Genomic DNA, 21,559 nt, shown 5'->3' with positions numbered 1-21,559 from the left:
CTGCACTGTGTACTGTTTACCTTTTCTGCCTTGGGATCCAGGTAATCCTTGCAATCCTGGAGGTCCCAAAATTCCATGTTTCCCTTTTTCTCCAGGTTCTCCTGGCAATCCCTGAGGACCTGTAGCTCCTGAGGGTGGGAAAAAAATCTGTGAATATGCAAATCTATTAAACTGATTTTTTTTTCACGCTATGGAGCACACTGCGTTAATAAGAGGTACCTGAAAGTGTATGGAATGTATGAAGAATTGACAGATCTTGCTCTCTGAGACTGAGCAGACTACTGCTGCTGTCTATAGGTACTGAAATAGCTTTCAATACATGCCTTCATCTGATCTCTGATTTCTCTAGCTTCCTCCACAGAGGTGCCTCCTTAGCTGCATTTTCCTGTTCCATATCTCTTTTGAGCTGTTACATGGAACTATTTTTAAAACTTTGGCATTACCTGGAAATCCAGGTATTCCTGGGTATCCAGGGTCACCCTTGAATCCTGGTCTTCCAGGTTGCCCTTGGATACCTGGTGAACCCTTCTCTCCTGGGAATCCACAGAGTCCTTAAAGAAAAAAAGTAATCTAGCATTTATTTGTTTAAAGATGTCCATTCATCATCTCATGATAAGTTTAAAAATATAAAAGTTCAGTAAGGGGTTTCTTGACTAGAAGAAGAATTTTATTCAAATGCTTCAGACCCTTGCATTTATTTATTAACAATTAATTATACTGATCTCTCTGGCAGCATCTGAAAGAGCAGAAATGGCAAGCAAGATATAGCCAAGCTAGGTTTTATTCTGGTAAGTATATTGGTATGTTCATCAGTGCTGTACTAGACAACAGTAGACTCTTCCTCCTATGTTCATGGTAGCCATATTGCAGACCGTGATGCCTCTCCAATCCCTGGGTTTATAACTATAGAAAATAACGCTCAATGTGCACAGGAAGCAGAGCTCCCTCTCCACTAACAAAATTCTTAAGTCCAATTGTTTTCTTCAGTCAGAGGTACCTGGTAATCCGGGATCTCCAGGAGGCCCTTTTCGACCATGTGTACCAAGTAGAGGAGTTGGGTCACCTCTCTTGCCTGTTGAGGTACAATGACTTTCATTTCATACAAGTATCCTTTTCATCCACAAAACCAAAGCTGGACAATTTTGTAAGATCAGATAATTTACTCATAGATATTAACAGCTATAAAAGGGACTGAGAGAATACAGAATGAAAAATGTTTTGGCACATGCAAATTATCTGCCAGCTCAGCTTGTCTTGAAGTACTAACTCAGCTTGTGTTTAGTATGACTCTTGGCAGTATATAAATTTCCCATAATGAAAAAACAAAACTAAACCCCAAAATTATGGGAACTTTCCCAATACTGACAGCATATACTGAAAATGAAAGATACTGCATAAATTTCCTGTTACACTTTATTAAACAAAGAGAACTCCTTACATAGGTTTGTGAGGATGTGCAAAATTAATAAAGCATGTGTCTATTTACTCAGTAAAGACCTTTTAGGGACTACCTGGGGATTTTAAGCCAGCACATCTTATTCTTTTTGTCTGAGCTGAAATTCCTGTTTATCACAGAATCAATAATTCTGAGCAATTTTGCCTTACATTGTCTGCACAAATGTCTGACCTCTCCCACCTATTCATGCTGTCTCCAACTTCATTGTCTGATTTTGCTGTGAAGAGTTAAGAGGAAATATCATGTTCACGTGTTGCTAGAAATCCCCTGCCACAGCAATCCCCACCTTTACGGCTATTTCCTGCTTTAGTTTTAAGGATAATTTTTCCAGTAAATTTGTTTTCAATACATTTAATGAAAGTTCTCTTTATATTGAGTATTATTCTTTACTTTTTTTTGTGGGAATCTATTCCCTGGCTGAGAATGTCTTGAATTTTTGAAGAAATGGAAAACATAACTGAGAAAACAATTTCTCCTGTCCCCTTAATCCTTTTTTCCAGGCAATGATTTAATTTCATTATTTATCAGTAATGACATCCTGCTCCAATGAAATCTGGGAATATGATGGATGACACCATTTTGTATTTCTTTGTAGCACTTTAAAATCTAAATATTATAGATAAATCTTTCAGAGTAATCTCTACCTATGCAAAAAACAATATGCAAAACTTCATCTTTTCAGCTGAATAATTTTGCATGCATGGGTATGAACTCTCCCTGATTTGTTATGCTACACATTCAGAAGTTCCAAGAATTCAAAAATCATAGCCTGGAAAACACTGGGAAATAAGTTATATAAAAGAGATTATAAAGAACGTTGGAATATTTTAAAAATTCCACATATCTGTACAATAACATACTGTAATACCCTAAATGATTGCATTTTCTCTTCTTTGAGTTGACAAATTTTACAGATCCATAAGAGTGGGTTTTGACATGTTTGATAGAATTTTTAAACTCTGAAATTTGACACAAATTTATCTTCCAAATTAGTAACACCTACTTTAAAAGGAACAAACTGTTAAAGAATAAACTGAAATGCAAATTTTGCCTTCAGGTAAGCCAGACTTGTTTCTAATGATATTCAAGTTTCAATTATTTTCACTTCTGTCCTGTTTTCCCTTTTCTAGTGAGTACTTGCCATCTATCAGAGCATATACATCCTAACAGTATTGCTCTTTACAAAAGCATGTCTATATAAACTCATTACCTTTAGATCCTTTTGGGCCAGTCAGTCCTGGATTTCCAGGGATTCCTGGTAAGCCAATGTCACCCTGATTTTTTTTTTAAAAACAAAGTGAAAATGTTTGACATATGATATGTGTGGCAAGAACGATCTATAAGAGCATTTGGTTCTCTTACACTGGTAAACAGAGTAGCAATCATTATGAATAGAAAAACTATGTCTTAGGTTCAACAGAAAAGCATGCTGTCTTTGTTACACGTCTAACACTGACCACTAACACTTCCAAGAAACTGTAGATTAGACTTGCTAATCGTTTTGAGTTTGTGCTTTTATAGTTTATGCTAACTCTTGGCTTGAACAGCTTAAATTCCCCACAGATGGCTTGAGCAATTTGATTTAAAACATAATATAAAAATGTACCTAATATTGTTGTATGTTACCCAAAATTTACTATAAACATTAACCAGAAATATGTTGTGATGCAACAGTAAAAATGTAAAGATTTCTCTATTTTTCCTTTTGAATAATAACCTATAAGGAGCAAAACACAGATTATCTCTTCAAAGAAATATAGTAAAAGACAAGCCAAGCAAAGATACGTCCCTTTACCAAAAACGAACTGTGCTTTATGCTTCATGTTATCTCACTGCCTGTCTACTTAGCATACAAGCCTGTAAAGAATTTTACCTTATATCCTTATGTGATATATGTGCAGTTTTTTATGTTTGTTCTTGAGCATATTGCTTGCCTGGGTTCTGTTTGGTGTAAGTTGTCGATATCCACACAGGAGACTTGGTTTGTCTTGTCTATTGGCTTGACTGCTCCACGTAGTAAGATATGAAGAAGCAGCTATATATTAATTTCAGACTTGTGCTGCTGCTATGTTATGATTTCTGCAATAAGTGATTTGTCGGTCTGTTCTTAGGAATAATGTTAAAGACTTGATTGTGCATCCATTTTTTGCCCTCCTTATTAGTGCAGTGTAGCCTTGACTTCCATCAAGTGGCAATATAACAAAATCACAACATACAGGTAGGAGAGCGGGGAGAGGCCCTCTGTTGACTCTGACTACAGTTCTTGCTAAAATGTAATCAAAGCATTGAAGTGTTACATTAAGGAATTCACCCTTCCTGTTATACTGAAAGTCTCTTCTCGGATCATCTAATGGCTAAGTACAATAGAAGTACCCTTCATCACGTTTCTTGGAGGCAGGAGGTCACTGCAAAGTCCAGGACATTTCACTACTACTTTGTTTACCTGGTCACCTGGTTGTCCTTGAAAACCTGTAATTCCTTTAAAGCCCTTTGGTCCTGGGAAGCCCCGTGATCCTGGAAACCCCATCAGTCCAGTGTCACCATGGTCACCTGGCAGTCCTGGGACACCATTCTTCCCGGGAAATCCTGGGTTGCCTCTGAAACCAGTATTACCTTTTTCACCTGAAGTTAATTGCAGAACAAGATAATGACTGATATAGTCAAGCCATTATTTGACACTTATTTTGAATATGGCTATGCTTTCACACTTTGTGTATTGCCTTAGTAATTGTCCAAACAAACTAGCCTGCTAGTTTAAGACTCTACAAACACAATAAGGTTGCTGGATGTTACTGCAGCTACGAGTCCAAACCTGTGAAAAACACCAGTGATTTATATCAGATGAATGTGTGTGTACGCAGGGCTTTATTTTATGAACCTACCTCTTTCACCTCTAAATCCGTTCTCACCAGGAAACCCTGGTTCCCCCTTTTGTCCTTTCTCAAGACGGATATTAACACCGCCACTGTCTCCTGGAGGTCCTCTTTCACCTTTGAACCAAACATATGGAATGTAAGTAAATCCTCATGAGTGACATGTCCTGAAAATTAATTTTAGTGAAGACCTCCCTAACAGAGAAAGCCTTCAAATACTAATGCAGTTCTCAGTTGTTTCAGCAGGCTCACTGCTAACAGAATTTATTATCCTTCTCTTGCTTTTTAGTTAATTCAGTAGTAACCCAGGTGATGTTAAATCAGAATTATTCCTTGCTTGTCTGGTATATGAAAGGTGGCAATTGTATTGTCCACGCCACAGTGTACTGTCTGTGACTGCACCTTGGAGATGGTTATTGTCTTTCCTATGTTAATGTTTAGAGAGATTATTTCCTGTATGTTTTACATAGATTGAAGAACACAGAAAATATGGTAGAAAACTTGAAAAATCTAAAGTTTCAGATACATACAGGACAAAATTCACGGTTTGTTTGAATAAGAGATCTTACTCTGTTTGATTTAGTGGTAAATGCACCTATTGATCTGAGTGGAATTAATTTTTCTTTAGTTATTTTTCATTATGCATTCATAAGTGAGATAACTGGGTTTAGTATTTAGTATCTCTGAAAATAGAAGTGAATATACCCTTATAACAACAAGAAAAAGTAAATATATTCCTAACACAATAGTAACAAACTAAACATAACAGTAACATAACTACAGAGTGAAGTGGATTTTTACAAACCTTTTATTCCCATATCCCCACATTCTCCAGTAGGCCCAGGTGGACCCATTTTTCCTTCTTCACCTTTTACACCAGAGATTCCCATTGGGCCTTGTGTTCCTGGGAGTCCTGGGAATCCTTGGGGTCCTTGAATCCCTTTGCTTCCTGGTAATATTAAATGCTTTATTTATATATTCAGTCTGCTATGCTGTTGCTGTCATATTCTAAGGAAGAGTATAAAGCAAAAGGCAGGAAGTTTAGAAGGACTCCTTAAGGAAATCAGCAAAGCTAGAGAACCAATAGTTGGAGCATGGCTTCATGTCAAGATCAAACTTCTCTTGAAATCCAGATTGCCTTGAAGCAAACATCTTCCCCCTCCCTGCTGCCACCCCCTGGACATTTAGGCTACACTTACTACTACAGCAGTTACCCCCCCCCCCCCCCCCATCTTAAACACAATGCATAGCCTAAGACACAACCAGATTTTGCATGTGGCTACTGGAAATCACGGCTCCTACTGTACTGTCCAGATGACAGACAGAGGAAAACAGGATTTTGCTATAGTTACTCAGAACTTTTGCCCACTAGCCAGTGATGATTTGGGACCAATTTCACATTTTTTATAAGTATTAGACATAATGTGAAACTATTTCTCCATCTACTAGTAGAATAGAATCATAGAATTATTTAGGTTGGGAAAGACCTTTAAGATCATCAGGTCCAACCATTGACCTAGCACTGCCAAGTCCATCACTAAACCATGTCCTAAGCACCACATCCACACATTTTTTAAATACCTCCAGGGATGGTGACTCGACCACTTCCCCGGGCAGCCTGTTCCAATACCTGACAACCCTTTCAGCAAATAAATTTTTCCTAATATCCAATCTAATCCTCCCCTTATGCAACCTGAAGCGACTTCCTCTTGTCCTGTCTCTTGTTACCTGGGAGAAGAGACTGACACCCACCTCGCTACAACCTCCTTTCAGGCAGTTGTAGAGAGCAATAAGGTCTCCCCTCAGCCTCCTTTTCTCAAGGCTAAACAACCCCACTTCCCTCAGCTGCTCCTCAGAAGACTTGTGCTCTAGACCTTTTGCCACCTTCGTTGCTCTTCTTTGGACACACTCCAGCACCTCAGTATCTTTCCTGTAGTGAGGGGCCTAAAACTGAACACAGTATTCGAGGTGTGGCCTCACCAGTGCCGAGTACAAGGGGACGATCACTTGCCTAGTCCTGCTGGCCCCACTATTTCAGATACAAGCCAGGATGCTATTGGCCTTCTTGGCCACCTGGGCGCATTGCTGGCTCATATTCAGCTGGCTGTTGACCAATACTCCCAGGCCCTTTTCCACCAGGCAGCTTTCCAGCCACTCTTCCCCAAGCCTGTAGCGCTGCATTGGGTGGTTGTGACCGAAGTGCAGGACCCGGCACTTGGCCTTGTTGAATCTCATACAATTGGCCTCAGCCCATTGATCCAGCCTGTCCAGATCCCTCTGTAGAGCCTTCCTACCCTCGAACAGATCTACACTCCCACCCAACTTGGTGTTGTCTGCAAACTTACTAAGGGTGCACAACAATCCCCTCATCCAGATCATTGATAAAGATATTAAACAGAACTGTCCCCAGTACTGAGCCCTGGATAACACCACCTGTGACCGCCCGCCAACTGGATTTAACTCCGTTTACCACAACTTTTCAAGCCTGGCCATCCAGCCAGTTTTTTACCCAGCGAAGAGTATGCCCATCCAAGCCATGAGCAGCCAGTTTCTCCAGGAGAATGCTGTGGGAAACCATGTCAAAGGCTTTACTAAAGTCTAGGTAGACAACATCCACAGCCTTTCCCTCATCCACTAAGCAGGTCACCTTGTCATAGAAGGACATCAGGTTAGTCAAGCAGGACCCGCCTTTCATAAACCCATGTCGACTGGGCCTGATCCCCTGGTTGTCCTGTACGTTCTGCATGATGGCACTCAGGACAATCTCCTCCATAACCCTCCCCAGCACTGAGGTCAGACTGACAGGCCTGTAGTTCCCTGGATCTTCCAGCCCTTTTTGTAGATGGGCGTCACATCTGCTAACTTCTAGTCAACTGGGACCTCCCCAGTTAGCCAGGACTGCTGACAAATGCTTCAAAGTGGCTTGGTGAGCACTTTCACCAGCTCCCTCAGTACCCTTGGGTGGATCCCATCCATCCCTAGAGACTTGTATGTGTCTAAGTGGTGTAGCAGGTCACTAACCATTTTCCCTTGGATTATGGAGGCTTCATTCTGCTCCCCATCCCTGTCTTCCAGCTCAGGGGGCTTGGTAACCTTAGAACAACTGGTCTTACTATTAAAGACTGAGGCAACAAAGGTATTATGTACCTCAGCCTTTGTCACTATGATTCCCCTGGCATTCATAAAGGATGGAGATTCTCCTTAGACCTCCTTTTGTTGCTAATGTATTTATAAAAATATTTTTATTGTCTTTTACAGCAGTAGCCAGATTAAGTTCTAGTTGGGCTTTGGCCCTTCTAATTTTCTCCCTGTGTAACGTCACAACATCCTTGTGTTTCTCCTGAATTGCCTGTCCCTTCTTCCAAAGGTCATAAGCTCTCTTTTTTTTTTTTTCTTCTCCTGAGTTCCAGCCAAAGCTCTCTGTTCAGCCAGGCCAGTCTTCTTCCCCGCCGGCCTGTCTTTCAGCACATTGGATGGCCTGCTCCTGTGCCTTTAAGATTTCCTTCTTGAAGAATGCCCAGCCTCCTGGGACTCCTTTGCCCTTCAGGACTTCGTCCCAAGTGACTCTGTGACTCTGTCAACCAGTCTGCCCCCCGGAAGTCCAAGGTAGCCGTTCTGCTGACCCCCCTCCTTACTTCTCCAAGAATTGAATACTCATCAGCATACAATCACAGACTGCATTAGTAAAGGAGATAGTCTGGATGTAATAAAAAGTATATTGTTCTTATTATAGCATATTATAACAACAACCTATTACAAATAGTCAGGAAATAATACATGGAAATATGTCAGTGTTGTAAAACAACTAAAGCACCAGGATGCACCAAGATGCATCAAACTATTTTCATCCCTTTTTTTTTTTATAAGAGAAAGAATAAGGATGCTATTGTTATTGATTCTACCATGTTGCGAGGTCTTACTCTCAAAGCTGGCAAGGGAGGAGGGTGCAAAGTACTTCCTAGCTTTAACAGAAGTAGAAATAGCTCCCTTTACAAGAGAAGTTATAGATGAGGTAGTTTGCAGGATGTTTAACATACCTGTTTGTCCTGGGAAACCAGGGGGTCCTTTATTGCCTGGAAGTCCTGGAAGTCCTCGGGAGCCTGGAGGACCTGGGGGACCTCGTGAGCCAGGAGAGCCTTTGAGACCTTTGATACCAGGTGGCCCAGCTAGGCCCCTGTCTCCGATCTGACCTTTAAAGCCTGGTAAGCCTGAGAAAAAGAGCTTTAATCTATGTATGCAAATGCAGGAAAAGGGTTCAGCAATTGTATCTAAAAAGTAGAAAGTGATAGATTTTTTGGTATAAATTTGAATATCATCAAACATGGCAAAGTAACTTGGAAACTTTGCTACCACGCTGGAGTCCTGGCTCTGCCTAGATTTTTCACCTGGAATGTTTGTTTTCTTGTATTTCTTTAGTGAGAGACAAATCCGTAGCAGTGCCCTGTGAAAAATACCTACTAATTTGTAAATACTTTTGATATATACGTCTCCTAGCTCTCCCTAAATAACACTTCCACTTAAGAATAAGGAAGATAAAAGTATCACAGTAATGACAGGAGGTCAGTTAAGGTACTCAGGACAACACAGCAAGAGATAACTCTTCCATTTATTACTTGACAGCGAACACACTGATTTGGCCAGTTAAGAAACAGTATGGGAAGGGAAGGAAAGTTGGCAAACTTCTGAGATGCACGCTATACATTCCTTGAGTTTAAGGAAATGTGCAAAACACAATGTACACCGCCACTAATGAGCAGCCCCCATGGAAATATTTGCCATGCCAGCCACAAAAATCATGATTAAATCTGCTAGAAAAGATGTGCAAAGCTTAGAGGTATGAGGCAACCTGATGGATGTTGTGTACCTTGAGGTCCTGGCAGGCCCATGACACCTCTGAGTCCTGGTGGCCCTGGTAAGCCTGTGTCACATGGCGGACCAGGGAAGCCTGGACAGCCTGGTGCTCCTATATCACCTTCTGGGCCTCTAAAACCTTTGGCACCTGGAAATCCTGGAGTACCAGGCGGTCCTAGAAACAAAAAACATTTTTAAATGTTTTATTTCCATTACTTGCCATCCTTCAGAATTCCTAATTGTAATTTTGAAATTCACATGTTCAGTTATTGTAGTATCTTACTTATGCTCTAGTTTGTGAAAACTGATGCTTTTCTGCAATTTAGAATTGGCTGTTGTGGAGAGCTTCTTTCGTTAAGGAACAATTACGAATTCAACTCTCACCTATAGGTAAGAACAACTTTATGGCACAAAAAGCTAGTTTCTGATGTGTAGGAGAAGAACAGAAGGACCTCACTGGACTGCACCAGCTACACAGCACTGGGGTCAGTTCTATAGGTGTTCCCTGCACAGAAGGGCCGGGGCAGGTGTCTGCTTAGGGCTGGGAAAAAGGAAGACCTGTAAAAGGAAACAGCAATATTTGCTATGAAGAGGGAAAGAAGTGGCACTGTGGAGACACCTGCAGCAACCAGCAAAACTCCCCTGCAGAAATGGGAAGAGTAGTGCCCAAGATATTGAGGACTATATTGTATAATTCTAGGCAAATAAATTCACCCCTCTCTCCCTGAGTGTTCTCCCACCTTTTGCCAGTCTTCTCAGATTTGAGTAAGCAATCTGAGGCAGGGACTATCTGTGTGGTAGAGCAGGAGGCCCTAAGCACAGATGGCCACTAGGCAGCAAGTAACAGTAGTAAGAATAGGAAGCTGCACTGTTACTCCATGGACTGGGTAAACACACCTTCCCCTTTCTGCAGTGCAGATCTCCTCAGTGGCTGATCAACCTTAACTGTAAAAATGTAAACATAAAAGCAGGATGTACCGTTCACAGTCACCATTATGGATCCAGGTAAGAGTAAGTTTTATCTGAATCAGGACCGACTTTGCTCAGATTTTCTCCTTTGAACACATGGAAATGCTTCATAAAGAACTGGCTCATACCTTGAAGCCCAGGAATGCCTGGATCACCCCTTGCTCCTTGTGCACCAGGGGGTCCTGGCAGTCCCCTGTTGCCTGGGATTCCTGGAGGACCATATGTGGTATCACCTGGAACACCTTTCTGACCATGTATGCCAGGTGGACCTGGAGGGCCATTTTTACCATCAGCTGTAGATCCTCTTTCACCTTCATCACCAGGATCACCAGCTTCGCCTCGAAAGCCTGTTGGTATGATTTTTGAATTCAAAAAGGGCATAATTTGGAAGTAGTGGGGTTTTTTTTGTTTGGTTGGTTTTTTTTTTCCAAAACTGTGGAATATTATAATGCAAATTAAACCAGAATTAAATTATCACTATGCAATAAAAAAATAACATCATACGTTAAATTTCAGGTTTCTCATTTAGAGTTAATGATACATGAGGACTTAAGGGGGTAATTATTCCTGTGGGAAGTCACAGTGGTTTTCTTTGGGGCAGCATCTATCTTGTGTACTGTCACTCTTGTCCAGTTCAATCCCTTTGCTAAAATGATACTAATTGTTCTCAGTTTTCTGAAAATATTTCCTCTCTGGACACTGAACTTTAGATTATTGCAGCACCTGTAATGCTGGAGGAAAGAAAGTGAAACCGGTAAAGATTCCTCTTCCATTAGCTGTCGTTGAAATGTGCTTCCTATTCTATTCTACCATGGTAGCTACCTTACCCTGTATGTATGCATTACAGTTTGACCAGCAGGTCTCCTGGATTAGGAAAAGCACAATTCACCTTCTGGCCCAGGGATTCCTGCTCCTGGCCTGCCTCGATGGCCTTTTTGCCCATCAAAGCCATTTGGTCCAGGATGACCGGGAAGTCCTTTTAAACCCTTTGGTCCTGGGAATAGAAAGAAAATATGTAAAAAAACCTGACAGAGCTCTAAAATGTGTGATCTAGGAAACAATATCTTTATCCCATGTAAATTCATGTAGTTTGAAGACAAGTGGATTTCATATCCTTCTAACACTTTGGGCAAGAGCTACCACCCAAGTCACAACCAAAGGCATGGTTGTTGTTTCTCTAAATGGACTTGTTCCCTAATCCATAAACAGCAGACTGCAAAATCACCAGAGTAAATTAGAAAAATAAAAAAAGTATCTCTTATAACATTTTAATGTTACAGGACATCAATATTAACCTAGTGAATGACAGGTGTAAACTCAAATTCTTATATTCTCCTGTGCTATACTCTGCTTCTGGAATGGTGCAGATGAGCTCAATATGCTAATCCCTGTTCTTTCATCTCTGTATAAATTCTAGCTACCACCCACAATACTGATGTCAGGGAGCTGTGCATTACCATATTAAGCAGCTTGAAAATCCAGTATCTCCATTTGTTCTGATCAGGATTTTCTGGGCTATTTCAAATGTTCTGGAGGTGATCACAAGCAACATTTTGCCAGTTCCTGGATGAGTTCTTTGAATTTAAATTAAGTTGAACAAGTTGAAGTAATGGTAATAATTATTCAGATTTTAGGGCTCAATTGTAACTTGCCATGAGCAATACAGTTTTAGAAATTACAGTCTTGGAGCATATCTTTGCCTTGCACACCTTTTCTCCCAGTATCCAGATGTACATATTCTAGGTCTTACCCAACTCCAGCCATCTGCGTACTTTGCAGACTCTCTCATGCATTTTAACTGAGGCAGGGCAGATTTTCATGCTACCTTCATTTAGTCATTTCTATGGAAGCAGCCTGCACACCTTTTGATCATGCAAACTGCAGCTGTCTGGCCCTTGATTCTATTAGATGAGTATATTCCTGTGTATTTGCATTTTACATTTTGAGACATGTATCCGTTGAGAAACTAGAAAAGTGTATCTTTTTAGGATAGCTTCTTTTTTTAATTACCAACTTAAAACTCCATTTCAATTAAAACAAAAAATTCTCCCATCTGTTAAACATACCTTGAACACCTTTAAAACCTGGGGGACCTGGATTTCCAGGGTATGATAACGTAATGCAGACAGTCTCACCTGAAGCAAGAGGGAGAAAGAAACTGCCTATGATTTTAGAAAAAATGGAGTCTGAACGTTTACTGTAATATTTCTGTAGAACTAACCAACTAGATATGCAAAGGTAAAGAGAAGGGACTGTTTATGCACACTGTTATTTCCATATTACTTAAGGTTTGATGGAGAATCTTAAAATATATTTTTCCTGACACTTATTTTGTATAGAATATTGGTAATAATTCAAATTGTTGTAATACAGTTGTATGCTGTAAAGACAAAAAATTTTTTTTTACTTGTCACAGAAATTTGTCTTTACAATAGTCTCTGTTGCAAGAAAGAAATTCTATTTTCATCTCAATTATATGTACATTTCTGGTTCATACATATTGCTATGAGTGTAGATTTTTTTATTTTGGTAGGGATTTTTTTATAACCAAAAAACAGACCAAGCCTTAAGTATGAGTTGTATTTTCCTGCTCCTTTAGCAAAAAAGCATTGCCTTGCAAATCCTTACAGTCAGGAATACTCTTTACTCCAGAAAATAATTCCTCTGATAGTGTACAAGTGGCACTTTGCAGGTTTAAGGCCTCTAGCAATTCATATTCTCACTAGTGTCTGCTGCTAAATGCTGACAGTATTGTACCTTTCAGTGTCCATACTTCACATTACCACTGAGCTTGCCAAAATTGATTTTCACTATAAATGAGTAACACTGTTTATAATACACATGAAACTGTAATGGATGCTAGCAAAGATGCATTTTGTGATTTGGTTCTTAATGCAAACATTCAAAATTACCTTTCTGGCCCTTTGGACCAGGTAGCCCAATGTTACCAGTATCCCCAAACTCTCCAGGGCTACCTCTGACTCCTGGAGGGCCGGGAAACCCCAAACCAGGCAATCCCATCTGCCCTTTTACCCCAGGAAGTCCTGGGACCCCAGGGAATCCTTTATCACCCGGCAGTGGTACTCCAGAATCACCCTAAAAGAAAGAAATTGTTCGTAAGAAATACTAAGACCTAATTTCTTTCCTCTCTTTGATTATCAAAAGCCACATTAGAGAATTATCTGGAGAAACCATTCTTCTACAATTAAGTGACTACATGGATGATATTAGTAGTTTTAAATATTCAAAGGCAATAGGAACAAAGGGTGGAGTTTTGTGGGGATTTTTTTCTTCCTGATCTCATAATATTGGCACACAGAATATGCAGAAATTATATTCAGGAATATCAAAATAAACAGTAATACTTCCAAGGAAATAATTTTTCAATGCATAAAAACTATGATTTTTGATCTAGGCTAACATGAAATGATAAAAGTGATTAATCTACTAGGGATTTGGAATAAAATGGTAGTTTTCATTAAGTAGCTAGCCTTTTCATAAGACAATAGGTTAACTGAAATGGGAAGAAAACTCTGAGAAAGTCAAACATACCTCGGCTCCTTTTTCCCCAGGCAATCCTAGTTCCCCATCTCTGCCATCATTACCTCTTTGGCCTGGAAATCCTGGAACCCCAGTAGGACCTCTTTCACCTTTTATTCCTTAAAACAATTTGAAAAAAATGAAGTATAATATTTGCAGTAAGTGTTGGGAGTTTTTTATTTCCGCTCAGGTAAATGCTGGGTAACTATACATCATATCTGTATGATAATTTCCAGTTCTTGAATTCACATTTCCTTACTGAGGTACTTTAGGCTTAGGAAGGCAGTATGTAGTTGGACACCTCATGGAACAACTTGGTCTTTCTGTAAAAGACATGTTTACAGGTACCACAAGAAATGTGGCTTTTGTTCATGCTATATACAGAGTGAAAATATTTTGCTATTGAAATCAGTCAGAGTTTTATTGTTGATTTCAGTGAAATCAGAATATAGTGATGCCATATGTGCAGAATATTTATATCAATATTCCCAAAAGGTTTTTTCTTTTTTTATCCCTAGATTTCTCTTGCACTGATATTTATGAAAAATGTAATTTTTGCATAAAGTACAATAAAACTATTCTAACCCAAAGATTCATTTTGCTATGTCAAGAAATCCTTTGCAAATAAACAGCAAATGTTTTGCTCTGCTCCAACATCTGTAAACAAACACAGGGATCCAAAGCTAAGCTAACTTTTCACAAACAATAAGATGGGCATCTTTTGCCTGAATAATTAGTTTAGCATTTCTAACTAAGCTTTGCCATCAGATTGCTGTAATTTGTTGTTCTCTGCTGCTTTTGCTTTTGCAAATCATAACCATAAATGTGGAGAGGTTTTGATCTATTTAATTACAAGAATTTCAGTTGTGCAACTGGTGGCCTATTGTTTCTCTTCAATGTCTGGTCAAGAGTAATTTTTAGAAATAGGAGCAGGAAACTGAGTAGCTTTTGAGACTTTGAGTTTTTCCCAAGAAGGATGTTGATGGTTTAAGTTGAGATAACAGCTGGGATACTGGCATATGACACTTCAGGAGGTGGCTTCAGTACAATAGTAGTTCTTCATGCTTTCACAATAATCATATTCTGCTTAGTCTTTGCTATACAGACCTCTGTGAGACTCTGATTATCAATCACATGACATGAAAAGTCACTTTTCAGCATTAATAACAAGCTGTTAAAATTGTTTTATGGCTCAACTATAGACTAAAAAACACAAAACACAGTGTTGATCTTGTGTTTAGCAAGCAGAAGATGAATGAGATGGTACCAAGAAAGCAGTTTAGATACATGACCTCTGGGCTTCAGTAACTTACTAAACTAGTGACTTTACTAAAGAGTAGGTGAATATGGTTTTCTCACACTGTTGCCTAGGCATTGCATAGGAAACAAAAAGGCAGATGATAAAATGTGTGTTTACCTTTTATTCTAACTCTTCCTGGGTCACCCTTCTCTCCTTTTTCACCATGTTGTCCAGCAGAACCAGGTGTCCCCTTACCATTGCCAATAAAAAAAAAAAAAAAAAAAAAGGTTGTCAGTTATCTCCAGCAAGGAATCAATGTGGGAATTGAGGGGAAAATCAGATATCTATGTCTTGCTCTTGCATTGTTTCCTGAAACCAGACCAATTAAAGGAACAAGCCAAAACGGAAGACTTATCTCTTTTGACATCTATAAAGAGGTGTGTGAATGGCACCTGGCCTTTTCAGCCTGACTGCCAAATGAACAGATAGACAACTATAAGAAATTGTAATGTTAGAAGAATTGGGTCCATGGCTGTATACAGCTGTGGCTGTAAATGCAACAATATTAAGATGCAAACGATTCACAAACTCTTCCCACTGCAGACTTCAACCCACAATCCACTAAGGCTATGCAGAAAGGGAATTCCTGGAGTGTGGTGACTGCTGGATGAGGCTGTCCTCCCAGAAGTGAACATGGCAGTAGATAAGTGATGCTTTTTTGCTGAGTGAAAGCCCACAAAGCTGCTAATAAAAAATTCCATCTGTCTAGTTAGGTACCTGGTATTGTCAGAAGAATCTATGACTTGACAGGTTTAGAGGGGAAAAGAAGTGCTTTTCTATAGTTTTATGCTGATTTGTGCTCTTAGTTCTTCAAGCAGAGTGCGGTTTGCGTATCATCATTAGTGAGGGTTTGATCTTGCAACAGTACATGTGGGTAAATATATTTTACCATGTGAAATTTACACAGAAGTAAAAGGTCACTAAGGCTGAAAACCTGGGTATTATTTAGCCAGTTTCCTGTTATTGAAAATCTTTCATTAAGAAATAGGTGGAGAAAATACAAATTATAAAGTGATTGTACATCGTGACAATTGTGTAACAGGCAGGAGACTTCTGAAAAACATGGTGTATTTGAAACTAGCAGTGACTATTTGTTAAGATGTCTAGATCTTTAAGTTGGCAGTGACCAGTTCTTAGTGTTTCAAAAGCAAAATGAGATAGTTGGGAAGAAAAGAGCAGAAAAATGGAAAAAAATACATATGTAGCACTTCTGTATCAAAGTGAATTATTTCTTTCCAAACTGAGTACTTTGTCCTTGTTTCTCACTTAAAGAACATAAGAACACCAAAATGTTCAGGACAAGGCTTCAAGCTTTACTTCAGAACCACAAGGGCTAAAGCATACTTTCAAAAGTAAAAAAAAGATTGAAATCTCACATAATCCACTCATGTAAAAGGATTTTAAGAAAAGAAAAATAAAAAAAAATGCAAAGCTTGTAATGAAACCATTGGAACTAGAATGACAGAGCCCCTCCAACTCCTTCCTTCAGTCTCACAATGGTTTGGTTTTGTTTTCTTTTGAAAGAAAATGTTCTGGAAACTTTTAAGCAATTCCTCATGTAAAAAAGAGTTCTGCTATTGAAACAAAACAAAACCTCAAAAAACCCAAACAAAAAAAACCCATATTGGAACAGTCATAAAGCCAAGCATATCCAGCTATATTTTCAAAGAAATTGCTCTCACAAACAAGAAAGTGTATTTAAAAAAAATTCTATTTGGCATCATTTTGGTGTGCAGCATCCTGGATGTACAGTCCACATGCCAGACCAGAGCAAGTGGAACAAAATCACAGCAAGTCCAATATATCATCTTGTAACATATTCCTAAAGCAGTTAGATTAATTGGTGTTTTGAATTATTGCTCACTGTGGGGAATAAGATAAGCTATATGAAGCACATTAAAGAAAATAAGTCTGTTTCCAAAAGTAATAGCTAGTTTCACTGAGTTAGGCAACAAGCATCACCCATATAGGTCTCGAGCTCAAATTTGTTTGGTTTGTTAATCCTGCTGACAGCCAATATTGAAGTAGAAATAAACATCTGACCTCAATGTACCTTTTAGATATTTCTTAATGATTTTCTTCCCCCCACCTTGCCATGAAAAATCTTTATAGGGTTTTTCCATGAAAACCTGGACATCAGATTTGTTAAAACAGAAATGAACTGGTCTTAGGAAAAAAAATGACCATTGTATGCTGATGTCAAATTATTCCAGTACTCAGAATCTTTACTACCAAAAAGTTCACTCAGTTTTTGTTCTTGAGGAACTTAAAATTAAATTGTTACATTGCAAGAAAGGTATTCAAGCAAATAAAAAGTCTTTATTTTGATGGTTATAGTAATTTTTCCTTCTAAGAACTATTAAATCAAGGGTAACATTTTTATTCCATTTCAGCTTCATTGCTAATATGTATGTCAGAGAGAGACAAGGCATTGCCTATAGTGGCTGATCCTTCAGGAGAACAAACTTTGGGTGAGTAGTGACTGAAAATGGGAGATTGTAAAGTAATATGGAACAGTAAAGGGATAAATACTAACAAATAGCAATGCCTTTCAGACTCTGTGGAAGTGAAAGACTCTACATTATCTTCAGACTGCTTCATAAAATAAATTAAGCACATCAAATAAATTAAGCTTTTCAATTAATTTCTAAAAAAGGAATTAAAAAAAAAAAGACTTGAAATGCCTGAATAAAATCAAGGCTTCCTTTTCTTCAGAACCTACCCCCCCCCCCGCCCCCCGCAAGCAGATGTTGACAAAATCTGTCTTGACCTGCTGACATCATGCAATTCTTTGCAGTGATAAGGTTTTGCTGGAAATGCCTTCCTTTGAAATAACTGAAAAATCATCTTCAGTGAAGCAATTTGTGCATCTACAATGTCTTCAAGAAAAACAATGGGTATTCAAAACTAAAAGAAAAACAAGTCAAAACAAAACAAGATGAACATTCACCAGCTTTCCTAAGCCTCCTGACCACCCCACAACCACAGCATGGGATTCGGTCCCTCAGTGTAAAACTCTGCCGACTGCCACAAGGGAAATCAGATAGAAGCTAATAAAATGCATCCTCCAACAAGACTATAATAAGCAAATGTAGAAAAAACTTTTAAATAGTTTTCCAGGGCAGTTCCTACACCACTCTGCTTAAATGCCTGCTGCATAACTGGTAATTTGATGTTATTTATTTACTGAAGCTCATGAGAACTACTCACAGGGAGTCCTGGTGATCCCACTGCACCAGATAAGCCTGTGTCGCCCTTTTCTCCATGTCTTCCAGGGTATCCCATTTGTCCTTTCTTTCCTTGAGTACCTGGAGGTCCTTGCATACCACGGGGACCAGGGGGACCAGCACTACATGAGCAGAGGCCTTGATCTCCTACGTGAATGTGTCAAAATTACATTGAAGCAGTTGCAAAATTAATACACAAAAAATTACACTGCCCTTTTTCTTTTCTTTGAGAGTAGTGCACAGACCATTTTATCTCATTATGGCCTTCAAAGTAGTGAAGCATATCAGTCTCTTTTTACAGTGCTGAATAACTGCTGCACTGACATGACTCTACTGACGCAGAAGCCCCAACGCCAACAGGCCATTTAACTCCACACTTTGATGGGCCTTATCCTCCAAATTACCATAAACTTCTTGCAAATTTAGGTCTAACGTATCTGGCAAAGGTCTCCTATTCAAACTGTTGCTATCCAGGCATACTTACCCTTTTCTCCTTTTTCACCTTTTCTTCCTGGAAGGCCTATCTGACCTTTTGCTCCAGGTTCTCCAGGGATCCCTCTGTCAGTACAGATTATACCTTTGAAAAAAACAAATGGTACAGCTAGTATAAATCAGGTTGACTGTTTCCACAGCTTAGGTCACGTGTTATCCTCTCCCTTATCTTGTTATCCTCATGTGAAAAGCTAAAGATGTTATGAAATGCTTTACAAGTCATTGCTTATAGAAGATACTACAAGAGTCAGTCTGGCTAGAGCTGATGTTGACACATTGTTTTTTCATTGCCACTACTTCTTCCTTTTTCCACTGTAAAACTTCACAGCTCTTGTTTCTTTACTAAAGGATGCTGATTTGGATTTCCTCCTCAGTTTGCTGTGTTTTTGACTTCAGGTGATCTATGTTTAGGGATGTTTTTCAGACATGTTACTTTGTGGATTTAAATCACCCAGGAAACTATGAAAATCTTGAAACCTTGCTGATTGACAACTAACAGGAAAAACATGTTTCCTACATCACATGTAAAGTTTGATATATCTGTCAAAATGCATTTTTCACCTCTATGTTTTTTTGTAGGACCAACAAAAGCAATGAATCTATTAATATGCAGAATGATATTCTTGCCATATAAATTGCTGCTGAACCTACTGGGTAGTCCAGGTAAGCCTTGTCTTCCTGGCTGTCCTGGTAGGCCTGGTGGTCCAGGAAATCCAGGTCTTCCTGGGATTGATTCACCTGTTCCAGGGAAACCAGGGTCACCTTGAAAACCTTGAGGTCCTGGTGCCCCACTTACTCCTGGCAGGCCAGGCAGACCTATAAAGAAAATAACAGTATATGGCCCGTACAGCTTAATAGTATCATTTACTACAAGATATCAAGGAGGAAATTACAGACTGTTCAGAACTGTCCTGAAGAAGAGCTTCTATATCACAAAGACTTAAATCTAAATCTTTAGGTTTTCCAGGATTCCTAGGAAAAGAGGCTCCTGCTTTAGACCTTCAAATGCTTATTTTCCTCCTCCCCATTATCTCTTTTCCAGACATCCCAGTTATTCTAGTTCCTTATATAGAGCAAAGTCATCCTCATCACCTTCCTTCATATCTTTTTGAGATGGAGAATAGAGTTTTTTAGCACAGCACTCCAGATACAGGCATACTGTGGATTTGCAGTGCATGGTCGCATTCTGCTTTGTCTTCTGTTCCTTTTCTAGTAATTCCTAAACTTCTGTTCGGACCATTTTGGTTCTTTTTTGGCTACCAAGTGCTGAACTAATATTTTTACTGAACTCTCTGTAGAGCTCAAATCCTTACTGTTGGTGACTTGCCATCAAGCAAGAAAAAAAGAACAGGGTTGGGTTTTTTTTAGCTGCTTTCTCTCCCATTGGTATATAGTTCACATTTTAGTCCCTACTTTTCTTACTTGTTCCATCATCTCCTGGTCTTCCTAGCAGGCCTGCAGGTCCAATTGGTCCAACTGACCCCATATCACCAGCAGGACCTGGAAATCCAGGATCTCCTTGTGGACCTACACAGAATTATAAAAACATGTGAATTGAACACGTTATGCAACTGACAGCTTAAATCTAAATTAAACTGCAACCAAAATTATAATTTGGGAACTACACAAAAGTAAAATACAGTAACTTCTTTTATCTTTATGAAACATTTTTAAATGTGTAATAATTTAATTTTAAGGTGGGAGGATTTGGTTACTTTTCTATGGATTCCTGCTCATTTTGTGGGCACCGTTTTAACTCTTCTTCACTTCATAGTAGTATCTTTGTGCTACATATTTCAGAATGCTGAGAGAAGTGTTTGCCCCAAATAAATATGTCACATTTAAAATAAATATGCATCTCATGTTATGCACATTTGGCAGTGCACACAGGGAGGTCATTTCAGGATCATCCTAGTTTAAATTATACAAATTTTAAAAAGTACATTTTCAAAATTGCTATAATGAATAAATTTTGAAATTGCAATTACATAGTGATAAAGAAAACATGAATCAGATATAAAAGGCTTCATTAAATTGAAAAAAACAAATATTGGTAGTAGTTCTGTTCTCAAACAATTCTGCTAAAGGCCTCTTTCTCTGAAGAACGTATCCACTCACGCACCATGTACGTGATTAACATTAGATTTTACTTGAGATGTTAAGCATGCGGTTAAGTCTTTTGTTGCATGGGCTGGAAAAACACAGAAGCCAATGGAAAACAAATTTAATTGATTTTTGGATGAGGCCCCCATCTAATGGGTAGGTTCTGCTGAGCTGGGGTTGTGTTCTAACTTACTTCTGTGTTCACGATCAGCATTTGCTGCACTAGAAATACAATTTATTGTAAGTTCTCTGTTAAAATATTCTTACAATACAGGTTCCCCAAGTGTGAGATGCCAATGCAAATCCCTTCCAGGCAGCAGGCTTGGCTGTTCCCCACTGCCTCCTGCTAGGAAATAAGAACCCCCCCACACCTTTTCACCAATTAGATAATAAAGATGGGGATAAAGGGAGCTGGAACATACAAACCCAGCCTGAGGTGTAGGTAGGAAGGTAGTAAGATTGACAGGTATTCTGTTGGGAGTACTAGTTCCAGGATTTCACCCCTGCTATGCAATAGGAAGCTTAATTGTAGTCTAAAATCTGTGTGTAGTGGCAATTCTGAAAATAGGAATTCTAAATTACAATGGGAAAGATGTTTTTCTTATTTGCCATCCATTATCCAGCATGGGCTTATTTTTCATAGCTTTTTCTTATATATGCTTAGGCCCAATAACTAGGGATAGTCCTGCATGCATAAAGATCTTTCAAGCAAACATTTAATCTGAAACTTCTATGTTTAACACAGTTC

General features: G+C 39.0%; 1 protein-coding gene across 1 annotated transcript in view; it reads right to left on the bottom strand.

Moving 5' to 3' along the window:
- COL4A4 (collagen type IV alpha 4 chain) overlaps nt 1-21,559 on the bottom strand; it is a 71,934-nt gene that overhangs the window by 17,177 nt on the left and 33,198 nt on the right. Inside the window, exons 18-36 of the mRNA XM_075031838.1 lie at nt 20,131-20,235; nt 19,360-19,524; nt 18,701-18,793; nt 18,200-18,363; nt 15,107-15,179; nt 13,702-13,808; nt 13,062-13,245; nt 12,216-12,284; nt 11,039-11,143; nt 10,278-10,496; nt 9,194-9,355; nt 8,367-8,537; nt 5,135-5,278; nt 4,339-4,446; nt 3,900-4,078; nt 2,667-2,730; nt 998-1,072; nt 444-551; nt 21-128 (exon numbers count right to left, since the gene is read on the bottom strand). Of these exons, the coding sequence (XP_074887939.1) occupies nt 21-128; nt 444-551; nt 998-1,072; nt 2,667-2,730; nt 3,900-4,078; nt 4,339-4,446; nt 5,135-5,278; nt 8,367-8,537; nt 9,194-9,355; nt 10,278-10,496; nt 11,039-11,143; nt 12,216-12,284; nt 13,062-13,245; nt 13,702-13,808; nt 15,107-15,179; nt 18,200-18,363; nt 18,701-18,793; nt 19,360-19,524; nt 20,131-20,235 (2,403 nt within the window). The remainder of the gene's footprint in view (nt 1-20; nt 129-443; nt 552-997; nt 1,073-2,666; nt 2,731-3,899; nt 4,079-4,338; nt 4,447-5,134; nt 5,279-8,366; nt 8,538-9,193; nt 9,356-10,277; nt 10,497-11,038; nt 11,144-12,215; nt 12,285-13,061; nt 13,246-13,701; nt 13,809-15,106; nt 15,180-18,199; nt 18,364-18,700; nt 18,794-19,359; nt 19,525-20,130; nt 20,236-21,559) is intronic.

The sequence above is a fragment of the Buteo buteo genome, chromosome 7 (assembly GCF_964188355.1).
Source record: "Buteo buteo chromosome 7, bButBut1.hap1.1, whole genome shotgun sequence".
Taxonomy (NCBI): domain Eukaryota; kingdom Metazoa; phylum Chordata; class Aves; order Accipitriformes; family Accipitridae; genus Buteo; species Buteo buteo.
The sequence above is the reverse complement of the archived record's forward strand: the minus strand, read 5'-3'. Positions and strand labels throughout refer to the sequence as shown.